Source organism: Calypte anna, chromosome 7 (assembly GCF_003957555.1).
Source record: "Calypte anna isolate BGI_N300 chromosome 7, bCalAnn1_v1.p, whole genome shotgun sequence".
Lineage (NCBI taxonomy): Eukaryota > Metazoa > Chordata > Aves > Apodiformes > Trochilidae > Calypte > Calypte anna.
The window spans coordinates 38,105,609-38,122,776 of NC_044253.1; the positions used below are offsets into that span (position 1 = coordinate 38,105,609).

Here is a 17,168-nt window from a genome sequence, read left to right on the forward strand (position 1 = left end):
TTCATTATTGAATCAAACAGGAGTTCCTTCAGAAACTGACAGAGATTTAGGGGGATACTGGGAATTCTGAATCTCTATTATTACTGTAAGAAAAAAAGGAAGAAAGATGCCATTAAAAAACCTATTTGTGTAGCTCAGCTTGTAAAAGTGAGAATTCCCTGGAAATGATCTATCTTTATGGGACTGATTAACAATTGTGTTAAGGTATCGAAACAGCAGTTCTTTGCCATTATTGTCACTCTACCAAAACAGTACAGCTGCCCTTAAGGATTTATTTAGTCAATTCTTATAATGCTTTATGCCAAAAAGATTTACTGTGCTGCAGTTCATCAGACCCAATTTCCTAATAGTTTGTTTCAAGTGGTTTAGGCTGATGTACACTGAACCATTGCAGGATGCTGCTAGTGGGTTTTGTGTGCTTCTCATACAGTTTCCAGCTTATATTGAAGTGAAGTCTGTTGTGTTAGGCATTTTGTGTTTATAAACTTTCATTACCTTGACCAAAGTGAATTCTGCACAGAAATCTATCAAGATAATACCCTGCTAAGGAAAAACTTTGATTCTGTTTTAATGATGTTTTATCAGGCTCATCATAAGTAAAACATCTGCCAAGTGTCTCTGTGTCCAGGCTAACCTGGGTTCCTGGGGATCACTGGAAGCTTTGGGTGGGTTGGATTGGATCATTTGATACCTTGAAATAGTTTGCTGGGGATGTTGGTCCAAAAAGGGTTTCAAATAACTGTTCTCTGCAGGAAGAACCAGATCTATTTTCATGTCTTGGGAAAAAAACTTTGTCAGCCTAGCACTAAAACTTCAATATTGACATTTTTTTTTATATTCCCCTGGTGTCATTGGAATTTATAGCTATCTAGACAAACTACACGTGTTTCCTAAAGAAACAGCTTTGGAGGTGTGGTGTCTGAATTGGAAGTTTGAAGCTTAGATGGCAAGTGTTGCATGGAATCTCATTTCATCTCAAGTTCATTAGAAAACTCACCAAGTCATTAAAGACAACTTTAGGAACATCTTGAAAAACTTCAAAACAGAATTCAGAGAGCGATAAAGGGTTTTATATTTGAGATAATTTTCAGCTAATTGAGGTCTCAATATTTCAACATTGATTTATGTTCTATATCTGAATTCTTTGAAGAGAAGTCTAGAGGTAATTGATTTTATATTAGCCACACACCTCTAGCTTGGTTTTAGAAAATGTTAATTAAAATTTCAAAGCAGTGAAAAGAGCTTGAAAACAAATATCTTTATTGAAAGAAAACATATAATGTTGGTTTTCTTTTTTTGAGTAGGAGAAATTTTAAAAGCTATGTAGCTTGTGGTGCTATATATATTTATTATATGGATTTGGTTCTAACCACAATGTTTTCCATAATTTGCATTTAATGAAAATTAATGGCAAGCAGAAAAACGTGTCTTCCTTTTAATATTTGGACCTGTTTTTATAACATGTGCATCACTAATAATCTTTTGAAGTCGTGTGCTTACAATGAAATGCTGTCACTGTAAATTATTTTTCTTAAGCATTCATGTCATCAGACTATGTCAAAATGGACATGTGATCTATAGAACTCTGTATGCCTTTAAATCAAGAGCTCTGAACTCATTCAGCACTAAGCCTCTTGCCAAACAGGGCTGTGCAGAACCGCAGGACTCCACTCCATGAGCTGTTACCAGCAGGTGGAGCTGATGTTTTACAATAAAATAGTCACTTGGAGGAAGTTTTTGTACAAGATTCATTGTATTTGCTTTCTCCCAAGTAATCCAACTGTATTTTCTAAACACTTGGTAATATTGCAGGGTCAGTTTCAGTTAGAACATGCAGGGTTTTTTCAAGCATCTATACGTATTATCTTTATTTTTCTATAGAGCCTTGTTTGGTGGTTTTCTCCAGTTGGGATTTCCCTTCTTGTTTTCAAATTTCTTGAAGCTGTACTGCAGGAGCAAGAAGGAAGTTAGCCACTAATCTTTTAAAATGTGTATTTTTCTTTCTAAGATAAGGTGAACTCATTTCATAATTTCTTCCAGAGAAAAATTTCCTCCTTTTCTAGTCAAACTAATTTCTAGAAATAAATAAAAACTAAGGAAAATGGTGACCAGATGTTCTGTCAGAACATGCCTACATTATTCAAAGGTGTAAAATGTTTATTTTATAAAATGAAGTGATTCTTTGCTTTGATTAATGATGGATATAGTTTCTAAATCAGACTGTAGGACTGAATTTGGTCCTTCTCAAAAAGAGCTTGAGGATTTTCCAGAGGTGAGAACAGGAGGAAAGATGGGCACAAGAGATGGAAAGGGCAGCATGATCACAGAGATGTGAAGGGAATGGCATGGAGGGGTATTAGGGAGAAACCAGGAGTAAACACCTGAGGTTTGGGCTGGTTCTTTTAGTCTGCCCAGGGAGGTTTATATGAGGATCAAACTCAAGACTGTTCTCTTATCCACCTTCCAACTCAGTCTGCTTTTGCCCTCCTCTTTTCTTCTGTCAGTGGAGATGACCAGAGATAATGTAAATAGAATAAATCACTGTGAAGCCTCTTGAAATGCTTTTCATCAACTCCTTGACCCAAAAGGATACATAAAGTGAAGAGCACTCTTTCACACACCTCCACACGTTGTGATCCTGATCTGCTGTTCCTGCTGGTCATGGAGCATCCATGGGCGTTGTTCTGAGCTCCCTTTGGTGCTGAAGCTGGATTTCATTTGCTGTTGAAAGGACCAAGGAGGGTGGAGTAAAGAAAATCTTTTAATACTGGGATAAAGGGGTTTCCTGTCAAGTTTTACGGCTGTGACTTTTCCCTTTGAAGCAGAGAAAGCAAAATGTGTGGTTTGGGACCAGCTAGGGACAGCCTGAAGCGGCTCAGATGAGAAGAGCTGACTGTAATATCACCAAAAAGATGACATGTAGTCACTGCAAAGGAAATAGGGCCTTGTTTGGGGTTATTTTCAGGCATCTTTCCTTGTAAGGAATCTTGTAAGGAAAAACAGAGGAAAAGCATCTTTTCAAAGCCAAAGCTACCTCTCATTTAAGAGACACTGCCCTCAGACAGACATCTTTTAGGTGTCCTCTTGAAGTCTGGTGTCTGATCTCCCTGAAAGCCAATGTAAAATGAAGGAGTTGAACCACTATTCCCTGGGCTCAAGATGAGCACCTAAACACAGCCTGGCTCAGAAACATCTACCTTTGAAGTAAGGAGTTTATTAAAAAGCCTCTTGAATGGTGCAGTGAGGTGTAAATGTGAAACTGAAGCAAATAGTTTTGAGATTCATAGCTTAAATTGATGTCCATAGAATATATTTTACCAATGTTTTTCTTTAACTAAAGCTCCTGGCTTTAGTGAAATTTTCCTCATGTAATTTTTGCTGATAAATCCTCTGATTGTGGTTTGCTAAGACTTAATGCATTAGTGTTTAAAATATAATATTAATGAGTCTCACTGTTTGCAATTTTGCCTGCTTACTGTAATAAAAGATAAGATATATGGAAGTGTTTATTTTTAAAGCTAAATTAAACCATAGAAAATAGATTTATTTATGTCTGTGGCTTTCCCTGAAAGATTAAGGATATGTTATTTCCAAAGCAGTTAATTAAAAGTTAGCTTATCCTACTGAGCTGCTTATATTGTTATTAGGCCAACTCTGGGTGTCTTGCCTGAGAACAATATATGTATAAACTAATGGCTTAAGAATTTGGCCCATCCTATCTCTTCCCAAGCCATGCTGTGAATCATTATAATTTTATATCATTGTCCATTTTTATGCCAATGGGAGGCTACAGATTTTTACTTAAATAATCTTGTTACTATGTGAGCTGCAAATATGACTCTGTTAGACTGGGTGCTGAGCAGTGAACATAGCATTTGTACATCTGCCCTGGCCAGAGGTCTCCTGGGGCCTCCCTTAGGTAGAAGGAATGAGTAGCAAAAAATAGAAGAAAAGACCCAAATTGGCTGATCCCTGACTAAGTGTTAGGATCTGCTGGTAAAACTGCACAAGTTTGGGAGGTGGCTGAACTTGGCTTTCTAGAGAGAAGGTCAGATACCAAAGGAATTGCTGATGAGGATCTGTATGGTATCTGTTGCTACACAGAACAGGGAGCAGGCAGGGAAAGCCTTGAGACTGTAACTACACCAGATTTTCTGAAATCATCTCTGTGTGCTTTTCTCACTGTATCTCAGTAAATGTTTGATTCAAAAGATTTTTTGTCTCTCTCGATGCCTCCGTTGAAGAAGTCTTCATATTTTTCTTTCACTATTAGCTTGGTTTTGACTGAATGGAGTTTCTTATAAAGTGTGTTTCAAGCCCTCTGATAACATCTGGGAATACCCAGTGGTCTTTCTCCATTTTGTCAATATCTTTCTGCGTTTGAAAACCTCTGAACATAATGTTTGAGAAGCATCTGGTCTAGTGCAACCATTGTTTTCTTCTTAAGGACCTTTTTGGACTATCCAAGAGTTGCATTAATCTTCCCAACGTAGTTTCACGAGAAGGCCTGCAGTTAGAGGAAAGCCTACCAAGACTTCCTTAATTCCATCTTCACAGGATAGTCTCCCAAGAAAGTTTGTTCCCATAGGTATGATTTGCAAAGTTGGTGTTGCAACAAAGATGGTTTGTTTGCATACAGGCAATCTGGGGGGTCCTGGTTGATGAGGTATTCTCTGGGTTGTTTGAGCCTCCATCAGTCTTCATGATCTTCCAGCTTCCTCTAATTATTCTAGATTTTAGATGCTAAGTTACTTTCTCTACTTTTTCCTCTTAGTTTTAGGTTGGGGTTTTTTTGGGTTGGGTTTTTTTGTGTGGTTTCTTTTTTCCTGCAGATTTTATCAGTAATTATTTTCCTCCTGGTCATTGTTCACTAATGTCATGCTTGAAAAATAAATCCTGCTGGAATACATTAGAAACATATCTTCCCCATGACAAGTTCCTGTTTATTACTGCATCTGGAGACTACTGTAGCTAACATAACTAATACTCTGTATTGCTTCATTTCCTAAATATAATGGCATGCAAAACTCAGTCAAATGCTTGTCTGTTTTGACAGGCTTTTTTTTTTTTCTTTTTTTTTTTAAAATCCATATTGCTCATCATTTATTTCTTCTCACTTGAATTCCCTACTTCTTGAAATTAATGATATGCCTTTTGAGAGTAGAGACATGGTAGGGTCATTTTGTTTATCTTTTTTTAGTATTGGCACAGAATTATCTTCTGGAACTTCCTCAGTGTTGTAAGACTTCTTGACTACTTGGAGCAAGCTTTGGCCAGCTGTTTTCAAACTCATGCAAGTTATGCACATCTTCCTATTTTAAAAAGTCTTCATGTTATAGCTGTTGTTTAGGACTTTGAGATTATTACAGTTGAAAAACCAACTATTTGACCATTGTTCTTAACACACACTATGGCTTGAATTCAGTAAAATCAAATATTATCTGTGCTTTTAAATCACTGCACAGAAATAGTTGTATGCATCTTGTTTAGAAAGGGACATTCCCAAAATGTCAAGGATCATTCAAGTTCAAGGCTGTCCCAAACTGAGACGGGTCCCAGAATTACCTTTTGGATAGGTGTGTTTCTGTGCACTGTAAAATACCACAAATGTCCTCAAAGTTTGGGCCAATAAAAGGATACAATCACATTTCAAATCAGAGAGGAAAGCTGACTGAGCACAGGTATCAAGTAAACAGGATCATGGAAGTGTTTAGGTTTGAAAAGACCTTTCAGGTCATTGAGTCAATCCATTAACCCAGGACTGCCAAGCTCACCACTAAACCATGTCCCTCAACACCACAGCTCTGTCTTTGAAATATCTCCAAGGTAAGTGGCTCAACCAAAGGTGTGAAAATAATCTGAAAGAGCTTTTCTGAAGAAGGAAACAACTTCAGTTGGAATGAGTTGAGAGAAAATGGTAATTTAAAAACTAAAGGAAATTTACTCTTCATGTGATTGCTGTTATGCTTTCCATCTTACAGTTTGCAAGACATATCAAGAAATCTGAAGGCCAGAAGACCCCTAAAGTTGAACTGCAAATCTCAATCTATGGTGTAAAAATCCTAGATCCGAAAACAAAGGTAAGAGACTTCCATGTTTGGAGTGTTAAACTGGTAATTTAATATTATTTTAACCACATTTAATGTTTGGCTTAAAATAATAAAAAAAACCCTACAACGAAAGTCATTCTGTTAATGAAAAATTCTTCTAAAATGCCATTTCTTGTTACAAGACAGAGGTAGCTTCTTCCCAGGAAGGTACATGATACTCCAAAATGCAAAATATAGCTAACATAGTTTGGGAGTTTGGTTTTTTTTTAATCCTTTCACACCAGAACTTTTAAACTTTGAGGAAGATTAAAACACTGAGGTAAATGAATGGAAATACTGCATGTAATAAACAGCCTTCTCCAAAGGCTTCCACTTGTGTAGGTGCCCACATGTTTATGTGTGTAGGTGCCCGAGAAGACAATTTGTTTGCAGTGATTCCTTCTTCATGCTGCAGGGTTGGAATTGCACCTCCCTTTCCTTAACCTGTTTTTTCCCCCCACCTCCTGCTTGTCTTGTGGTTTATAATTGTAATTTTTATGTTGAATGTATCTCTCCTGGAATGCTTGTGTTTCTCAAGTGTTCCCCATTTCTCTGTAAACTTCACATAGCAGACCAGAAGCTGTTTGTAGGCTTTTCATCTGGCCCAGCATGACAGTTCCTGCCTTTTCTGCCATGTTGTCCATTGAGTCATCCCATGCATGGGTTTTCTGTTCTTTTGTTTGCTCTGGATTTTGGAAGGGATTACATAGTAAGCAAAATATTCTCCTCATGGACTTCAAAGAGCAATAATGAGATAAATATAATCAAGCTAACAAGGATTTATTAAATAGGCAGCAATTCCTAAAATCTGAGGACTCTTTAAGTCTTTTATGCATATGTTGAATATTGGGTTTGAATGAACTGTTTGTTACTGCTTCTGACTTCTGGAATCACCACCAATCAGTGGTGCCTTTGGAGAGAAGATAGCTTTAATACAAGGCTCTGTCTACTTACAACTCATTTTTGCTTCAGACTCTTGGTACAATCAGAGTTGAACTGTTCCTAAGCAGAGGGGGCAAGAAATATCCATGTCACCTGGAACTGCAGCTCTTGCATCTGCCTGATGTCACAGGGCAGGAACGGGTCCTAAATTCTATATCCTGGCAAAAAACTGTGTTATCCTGTTGTAAAATAACACCTTCAAATGCCAAAATATGGCAGTCTTCCTAACTCCTCCTGCAGAGATTAACAAAAGCTGTGGGATGGAAGTTCCAGAGGGAAAAGGAAGGTTCTAATCTTTTCCCAATGTTGTTACTACAATTCAAATGGTAATCAACTAGGAGTAGTCTTTTAATCTCCCTCACTCCATCTCTTAAAGCTCCATGTGAAGGTGAATCTCGCTTTCCTTTGCACAAGTTACAGATGCTGCAGGAAATTCTGTGTCATCATTGCTGATGACAGTGTTTTTTCTGTGGCTTTGTGAAACAAACTGGTGTTGGTACAGAGGAATGTGGGATTATATTTCTGTGAGAACTGTTAATTGTGGCAGGAACAGGAGGCCTGCTCGTGGAGCAGGACTTGGTTCTGTATTTGGCCCTCAAAAAAAGGAGTGATTCTGTCCCTAAATGACATAAAGTAGTTGCATGGCTGTATAAGCCTGAAAGAACCAGAACAAACATAAGTTACTGCTACAGAGCTACAGCAGAGATTAAATGGGAGAGAGATTTGGGGTGAGGGAAAAGGTTGCCCAAATTGTACTTGTGGGGTTTGGGTTTTTTGTGTCTTTTTTGTTGTAGTTTGGGGTGGGTTTTTTGTTTTTTAGGTTTTTTGTTTTTTGTTAGGTTTGTTTTGGTTTTTTTGTTTTGTGTGTGTGGAGTTTTTTGGTTTGGTTTTTGGTTTTTGGGGGTTTTTTTGGTAATTAGTTCATACCCTTGTTTATGAGCTGATAGCAATCTGGGAACTCCAGTGCTGCACAGAAACTTTCTTTTTTTTAAGTAGATAACAGTTCCATCTAAGCTGCATTTTTTCCTTTAAATCAAATCCTGCTTTCCCATGTAATAAGCCAAATAAAATAAAATTCCAAGAAGAGTCTGGTTGAAGAAAAGCAACAACAACAAAAAAGTTGGGATAGTTTACTTCAGTTCTGTTAAGCTCTCTCAGCTGAAGAACTTTGCCACTCCAACCTTTTAAAGAGCTGGAGCATGCTTTGAAATGGAAAATGAAATACAGTATCAAAAATACACAAAAAATAATGTTTAAAAGCTGTTTATGTTGTGCTTTAAGTAAAGAATTATTTAGCTGTACAGTCCCAAAGACTGTGGATAACAAAGTAATTTGATTTCTATTTTCTATATTTAAGAACTTAGTTATTTCTCTTTTAAGTACTACTTACTTATTTCAGTAAAACCATTTTTACAAACGCAGGGAGATGATGAAATGTGAGGATGGTGTGCACCTGGAAAAAGAACAGAGTATTTTACATAATCAACCCCTAAATAAATGGCCCAGGGACACAGAGCAACAGTAAAACCAATTTTCTAGAACAGAAATTGCTGTCCAAATAAACACTTCCAGATAAATGCTCTCCAACTAAAAACTTCCATCTTAAATTCAGTCAAAATGGGAACAGTTGTTAGGGGATGAGTTTGCTAACTTCTTACATACTTTAAGCCCATTTTCTGGTGCTCTTGTGTACAAGAGGCATTCAGAACTGTCACTGCATCTTGCCTTATGTACCTGATTTTGTGTGCATTATCCTGACATTTACTTTGTGCCTCTTTGTCCAAAGTATGGTAATTTCTTGTGAACCATCTTTGTTTTTTGCAGGAAGTCCAGCACAACTGCCAGCTCCATAGGATATCATTTTGTGCTGATGATAAAACTGACAAGAGAATATTCACTTTCATATGCAAGGACTCAGAATCAAATAAGCATCTGTGCTATGTATTTGACAGTGAAAAGTGTGTAAGTATGAAAGATGCTTTAAAAGAATTTGGGTGCCTGTTACTGACTTGGTCTGGGCTGCTTTGAAATTAAATAAGAATGGTTAATAAAGGCAGATGGCCTGCCTCTTAATTTAGGTCACTTTTGAGATTTAATCTGGCATGCCAATGTAGTGTCTTGTAATTCAGATGTGTTAGAGGAGAGCCTTTTTTCTCTGTTGACCTAAGGTGGTTTTTCTGGGTTGATTATTCTCAGCTCAGTCTCCTAATTTAAGCACCTACAATACTCTCAGAGAACAGACTGCATCCCACCAAGCTTGAAATGTTTGCACAGCTGTTGTGCAGAGATTGCTACAACCCTGTGGCTCAGATACCCCCCCAGACTCTGCTCCTGATGTGTCTGCTTTAGATTTATTTTTTTTTTAGCCCCTTCTCTGCCTGACCCCATGCCACGTATCTCAGATTTGTTAATGCCATGATGCACAACCACAGAATCCATTGCACCAACCACTGACATTCTCTGATGTCTGAGACAGGGCAGGGTAACTGTTCAAAAATGTGCAGTGGCAGAAAGAAAAACAATAGTTTAGAAGAGGAAACGGAGAGCATGGCATCTAGCTGAAACAGGATCGTGTGTTTACCCTGGCAGAAAGTAATTAACAAATAAAAACACTGGAATCAAGACTGAAAATGGGTGTTTAGGGGTTTTTTTATAACCTGGAGCATCTCTTTTTGTTTTATTATGAAAGGGCAGAGATACCAATACAAAGAAAATACAAAGGAAACAAGATTTTGTTTCCCAAAAAGATGTATCCTCACTTCTGGTTCCATCCAATTGTGTAGCAGTATGTGGTACTTCAGAGTGTTTCTGGTGATATTGCTGTTCACCTGCATTGCTCCTGTGCCTTCAGTAGCTACTGCTCAGAATCTACATATCTGTTCATTTCTTCAGTTTTATCCTGAGCTTTTTTTTACACATTCCCCTGAATTTCAGTTCCCCTTGCAGTCTACACACTAGTGCAATTTTTATTCCAAAGGCACAGGTTTTTTTCTGCTTTCTAGCCCCATATTTCTTACTGTACCATTTTCTTTGGTTTTCTCTTTGCTATTCTCAAATTCCATAGGATCCCACCCCAGTCGATAATTTTAATTTCACCCAATCTTCAGCCTTCCAGGACAACAGTGCATACTCCCTGTGTCCATTACACTTCTCATAATATAAATAGCAGTCCTAATTCAGGTTTGGTTTGGTCTAATCCAATCTAAATTGGTTTAAATAATTTTTTGGGGGGGTTTATCACCACCCTAGCTGATAATTTTAATTTCAATCTTCATCCCTCCAGGAAGACAACAGTGCATACTCCTTGTGTCCATGACACTTTTAATAATATAAGTATATATTCTCTAAAGCAGTCCTAATTCAGGTTTGGTTTGGTCTAATCCAATCTAAATTGGTTTAAATAATTTTGGGGTGGTTTTTTCTGGGGGGGGTTGTTTGTTTGTTTTAAATAGGTGGCCTTATGTTGGGGGTTTTTCACAATAAAAAGATAGAAAGGTTGATTCCCTATACCTGTATAACTCAGGTCTTTGGACACCTCCACTGAGTTGTTGCACTGATGGATAAAAGGTTGGGAGCACCACGTTCTGTGCTATTTTTGTGCCTCCAGCCCTTCCTGTTCTTACAGGTAGTGAAGTAAAAAGTGCTTTGCTTTCCTGAGAAACAGCCAATTGCAGGTTTGCATTTCAGTTAAGAAAACTCTAGTTTTAGCCATATTCATTTTTTTCCTTTTATTTTTGTTTCCCTGCCAAATTATTTTGTAAAACTAAGTATTTATTAAAAAGTCTTAACGTTCTCTCTAAAGTCCAAAGGGAAGTGTTTTATCCATATGTTCACCTCTTATGGGTACCTCCTGTAAGTCAGCATTTTATTCTGAAACCTTGGATTATCTTCTTGTACACTTATTTTTACCCCTGTTATTTTTAAAGTAGGTTTTCTGCACCCATTGTGTATATATGTCATAAAATAAGATGCAAATCAGCATAAGACAACAGAATTATTATATTTGGTAAATAAAATGCAGATTTTACTTGATTTTTGTAATTGGAAATACTTATGAAGATAAATATTTAAAGGCTTGAAAGTTTTATTGCACTTGTAAAAATAAGTATGGAAATCCAAATTTAAAAGCAATAGGGTCACAACATTGATTAACATGCAAACAGTTTTCCATTAGAATGTATTTAATCAAATTTATTTAATGACTTAAAACCCTGTATTTGCTTCAGAAAGCATCAGAAAAAGAGATGCTGCAGCATGCTATCTGTGCTTACAGAACTTAGAGGCAAAATTGATATTAAAAATCAGCTTTATATTAAAAATGAGCTGTGTTCTGCCTGCTCAGTCTCCCTTTCAGTCTCCAGTCACTTTCTGTCAGGGTATTTTGCTGAAGAAGTTTTGCTGTGCTCCTTTCCAGCACTGACTTCATGATGGAGGGAGCAAACCCTTTGGACATTGGTGGTGTGAAGTATTTTGTGTTCGTTTGAAATAAAAGTAATTGCAGGAAATGTGCTTTAAATACTAATTTCCATCTTGTGTTTTATGTAAAGGCAGAAGAGATAACTTTAACAATTGGTCAAGCATTTGACTTAGCTTACAGGAAATTTCTGGAATCCGGAGGAAAAGACGTTGAAACAAGGAAACAAATTGCAGGTTTACAGAAAAGAGTAAGTTCTGAACTATCTTTCTTAGACAGACACAAAATAGTCTCCTGTATTTGTGTTATCTGCACTCTATGGCAGCATCTCCAGCTTTATAGTGATTGCTCAGAATTGCAGCAGATACTAAAAAAGAAAACTGAAAAACCCCCTGTCAACCAGGAAACAGTATTTTATGTTCTACTCTCTTACAAGGTCATCAAAGAGAAAAGCAAGCTTGAGATTTGCAAGATAGAGGAATTTAATGAGGTTTTGTAATCAGATAACTAGTTAAATGTTGCCTCTAAATCAGCAGGTTGTGGTTAAAATTCAGTGCTGTTGTTGAGCCAATATCCCAATAGCTGTTGCAGTAACCACTTGCTTTGTAGATTCAAGAATTAGAAACTGAAAACACAGAACTGAAAAATAAAGTTCAAGATCTGGAAAACCAGCTGAGAGTAACACAAGTCCACGCATCTCCAGTAAGTACATGAGTATAACTTCCCTCTGAAGTTGTTATAAATTCCATAATCATTGTGCTGTGATAATTATTAGCATTCCAGCTGTGTGCAGTGATTGGGATTAACATGTGATTAACATCCAATGATCATTTAACCTCTTGAAATGCAGCATTGATGTAACAGTAAGATTGTGACAAGCCACCAAAAGTGCACATTGCAGGCTCTCAAACTGCAGTTATTTTATCCCCTTGTCAGACCTGTTTGTTGCTGCCAAAAGCCAGCAAGTACTGATTGTAGCAGACATCTAAGCCTGCCAGCTAAGGGTGAAGGTTTGCAATTAAGGGGTCTGGTTTACAAATGCTACTTGGGATTTTTCTGGTAACTTGCTGCTGTCACAAGCATATTGTCACAACTGACATCCTCTAAATGACTTCTTAAAATCTTGTCTGTCTTTCAAAGGAGTCATTAGGTCTCAGGAACTAACAGTGAGTGGGTAGATAAAAAAGGAGAGAGTGTGGTTTACTCAGCATTGGAAATTTCTGATGCTTTCTGCAGTTCCTAGAGATCATCATGGCAAAAGGATTTGTTACTTACACCTAGGCAGGGCTTCTAAAAATGCATTGTGGAATGATCCTAATGACTCCTCTCTTCTTACAAGTGTGTTCTTTCTATGAAGAATTAGGTAACTGTGAAAAGAAATAAACTTTATTCATGTATCTGTAGCAAAATCTTAGGAAAAGATGGACTGCTTTTAAGCTGTGCGTTTTGGGCCACCTTATTCCTGCCCTGAGTGTGCACCTCCTCACTTGAAATGGATGTTTAGAAATCTGGGTAATGTAAAAATATGTTTGTAATAGTGATGGAAATTTTTCAGTAGTGTTTCTACACTCCCATGGCACTGATACAGCTGTTCCCATGAGGAATTGTCATTTCATTTGACTAAAATCTGCTTAGAGGGGAGAGCACCAAAAATTATAAATACTGCATTAACTGCCTGTGAGAATGTTAAATTATGGATGACTTCTCACTTAGGAAGCATTCAGGGATAGGTAAACAACTTCCATGCTACATTTAAAACCAATTTAGTAAATTCTTTAATATTTTATGTTCCTTAATTGGCAAGGCAAATAGTTTATTTTTATGGCTATAGTAACTAAACGTACCTTTGTGTTCAAATAAACAGAATTCTAAATCTCTTGTGATAGACGAATTTGTTTTATTTCAGTTAATAACTTGATAACTCCATTTAGCAAAAAAAAAATTGAAGAAAATTAATACTGACAAATACCTTGCATTTTGTTCTTTATGTTGGCTTTTTAGGCAATGGTGTCTCATTCCTTATAAAAAAGTTTAGATCTAAATTTGCCAGCCATTTATACATTTTCTCCCAAAATAGTGTTTTATTTTTATTTCCTGTTGGTGCAACCAATATGCATATTGCTTAAATAGCACTTAGCTACAACAAAGTTACACAATTCTGATAATGATACATGAGAATTGATTTTAATAAATATATATCAGATTTATAGAAATGTATCAGATATATAGAAATTCTCTAGATTTCTATAGCTACGCTCTAAATAAATTTAACAATGCACTTCATAAATCCAGCTCTCATCCAGTTTTATTGCTTTATTTACACCTTAATCTTGAAACAGAAACCTGCAGACATTTCCTGTCACAAATTTCTGATTTTCCTCATTATTAGAATTCCAGTAAGTGCCATCTGACAGCATAGTTAATACCTAAAGCAGTTTGGCCAGAAAATATATTTATATAAATGCATAAGTGTTGGAAGAGGTTGCCCAAGGAAGTTGGAGCTGTCTGAGCTCCTCCAGACGTTCAGAACTCCCCTGGGCATACATAGTCCTCAGCAGCTTCAGCTAGTTGGATCCTACTTCAAGCAGAACTTTGGATTCAGTTACTTAGATAATTCTGTGATCAGTTGTGCAGCCAATAGTAGAGAAAACCAAACAAACCCTAACATATTTCTAGGAAACATAAATCTAGGAACACAACTGTATCCACCAAACACAACTGGTGTCCCCTACCAGGAGACATCATTCAAGAAGGGCTGTGTTAAACTGGAGGGTGGAAATCCTAGCTCTGAGTTCTGCTAGCCTGAAAGTACATGGAATTAAAACTATTAGGTGGAAAATAAATGAGGGAATGGAGTGAGGAGGTTATGACTCCAGTGTAGGGAAAAGGAAGCAGAAACGTTTTGAAGGGATCATAAGTCAGAGTGTCTGGAAGAGCAGCTGTTGATGCCTGTGTCATTTTTACTCTATAAGCAATAAATATGTGTGGAAGGAGGAAGCTGCAAACAATTCATAAGAGAACTGATTGCCTCCTACAGCTCTCAATTAATTTTATACATTTCTGGTTCAAATCAGCTGTTATTTTAAGCATGACTTTCCAAAGTCTCAGCTCTATGGGAAAAAAGCAAAAGTGGAACAAAGAATATTTTCCTGCATTTCCACGTGATTTCTGCAATGAAAAGGATCACTTTAGTTTTAAAAAATATCAATTTTTTGCTGAATTCTTATTTAAAATTTTCAAATAGCATATCATTCACAATATCTGTAGAAATGCTGCTCTGCATCTTCAGATTCAGAAAACAGCTATAGTACTTCTATCTCATCTGAAGTTTTGAAACTTCTGATATTTTGTTAAATACTGAAATAAAATAGCTTACAAAAGTGAAGCAGAGTTCCCAACATGGGGAATAATACCTCATCTGAGTCACTTGCTGAGCACATTTGGTTAGATGAGGGAAGACTTGCTTCCCTCCAGATATTCTCCATGGTATGTGTAATGAACGTAACAGTTCTCATGAGTTAAAACAGATTTATTAAATTTCAAGGTTTAGGTTGTCTCTCAGCTTTCATATCCAAGCTATTGAGTTGTAAGATGTGCCAGTGCCATACAAGGGTTTTCTGAAGCTTTTTTTAGACATAATACATGATTTGATTTGTTTATATTAATTTGATACAGCTTTAAGTCCTTATCTGTCAGCTGGACATTATTCTGTGTGCTGAGGTCTAGGGAGGGATTGTTTAATGATCAATGGCAATTTAATCCCTGACACTTGATCCCCAGTGATGATAAAAGTACATGTGACATTAGCTGATGTCACAGTCATTTGTGAAGAAATGTTGAGTTTCAGGATCCAGCTACAGATGGTTATAAAGTTCCTTCTGTTTGTGCTTAAATAGTACCTTGGGTTTTCATATCTTATGCTTGCTGGTTGTACTTTCTCAGCGTTTGTCTGATGTGCTGAAAAAGGTTTTCCTGCCTTTATAGGTTGTTGACTTTTCCTTTTAGGATTAAATGTGTAGTCCCAGAAGCACTTGGTAATCAGCAATTAATGTAGCTCTTAGGTCAGCACTAGCAACTTGATGAAACAAGTATGTACTTAAGCAAGTATATACCTAAGTATATACTTATATAGAAGTATATACTTAAGCAGAAGCTGTTGCAGGGGCCTGTGATGATGGTTCACAGGACATGACAAATACAAACACTGACATCATGTGTACTGCATCCCCTTCAAATCCCAGCCCTCTCCAAGGTGGGCCACAATCCACGCAGTCCAAGCAGGCATCATTTCAGGCTGGCAGGGGATGTGTTACAGGGATTTTCCTCCCTGTAAGAGAAGTCTTGGGAGTTTGGGCATTTATTGCAGTGTGAAATGCTGCTGGTACAGACACCAAACAGCGTCACCCTCACCCTTTATTTGGTATCATTTGTATGCAGTGCCAGGCTGTTAGTGCTTCACTCCTGCTTCTTCCTTCTGAAACTGAGTGATTTCTGTGTCTCTACTTACTCTAGACACATTGGTCTTCCCATTAATTTTGAATGAAATGAACTAGGTTGAAAATAGCTTCTGTTCTTTTTGTGTTACTTCAGTGACCCCTGACACTGTCAGTTTGTGGTGGTTTGTTTTTTTTTTTAAAAACCATTTCTGCTTTTTCTGACACTGAAGCTAAAGCTGAAGTCTTCTGATTCCCAGACCATTTTTCCCATGGACAGGACAATATTTCATTTCCTGTTCTCACTAAAGTGTCAAAAAGACAGTAGAATCTGAAACCCTCTTTAAACTGGGGATGGATAACTTAATACATATTTAGTTTTAAATGTTTGGCTCATTCCACATGTAAAAAACAAACCCAAACACACTAATTACAGTATGCTTCAGTTCTAAGTAGGTCCAGGCAGATTGTCATTTAAAATAAACTTTCTTAACTTGCACTTGTAATTTAAAGTTGCCTTGCTACCTAAATGTGAAGACCTACATAAAGCCATTTACTGGAATTCATGCTCAGGATCAAATATAATAATATAATACATACTATTAGTGTATTACTGTATATTATAAAACTTTTCAGACTTAAAATTCAAAGCCTCTTTTACTTCGAAAATGTTTTTGAACTATTTTGCCCACAGTTTATGTAAGGTGGTACTTAATATATGTGATGCTCAAGAACAGATCAGACTGAACTGCAGTCCATGACTTCACTGACAAATTTGTTTCTCTGAAAGGAATTCGTTTTGTTCACATATTGAACTCTTGGATCATAATGTGCAACAACTGATTTGCAAAGCAGTGATAAAAGTCTTGATTTGCTGATCTCTGACATCAAAATGTGTATAAAAACTATTACCCAGGGTGTCTTATCCAAAATCCCTCGGTGGCTTAAACTAAAAGTTAGTGAGTTACAGTGTGCAAGCAGAGAACTGGAAGCTGCAGCTTCATTTTAAGCTAACAATTAAAACTATTTTGTGTGATTGATATTTCACATATGAGGATTTTTCCAGCTGAAATACCTGTTACTAATTGTTTTACTTCAATTAGTTTTTAGGCAATAATAATGACATGTAATATTACAGTGTGAGTTGTTAGCCCTCAATTGTTCTATGTTTTAAAACAACCACTCACCTCTAAAAATTGAAAATAGCTTCAAAAATCAGGGATTACTTTTCTCTCTCCATTTCAAAAATAGTGCAATTTATGGGCTTGTTTGGGAAACGCAAAGAGAAAT

At 36.8% G+C, this 17,168-nt stretch overlaps 1 protein-coding gene across 3 annotated transcripts in view; it reads left to right on the plus strand.

The window, feature by feature from the left end:
- Window positions 1–17,168, plus strand: part of GULP1 (GULP PTB domain containing engulfment adaptor 1) — a 138,659-nt gene that overhangs the window by 99,070 nt on the left and 22,421 nt on the right. For all 3 annotated transcript variants that reach the window (XM_030454659.1, XM_030454661.1, XM_030454662.1), the window contains 4 exons: window positions 5,982–6,080; window positions 8,856–8,993; window positions 11,579–11,695; window positions 12,055–12,147. In XM_030454659.1, coding sequence (XP_030310519.1) covers window positions 5,982–6,080; window positions 8,856–8,993; window positions 11,579–11,695; window positions 12,055–12,147 — 447 coding nt within the window. The remainder of the gene's footprint in view (window positions 1–5,981; window positions 6,081–8,855; window positions 8,994–11,578; window positions 11,696–12,054; window positions 12,148–17,168) is intronic.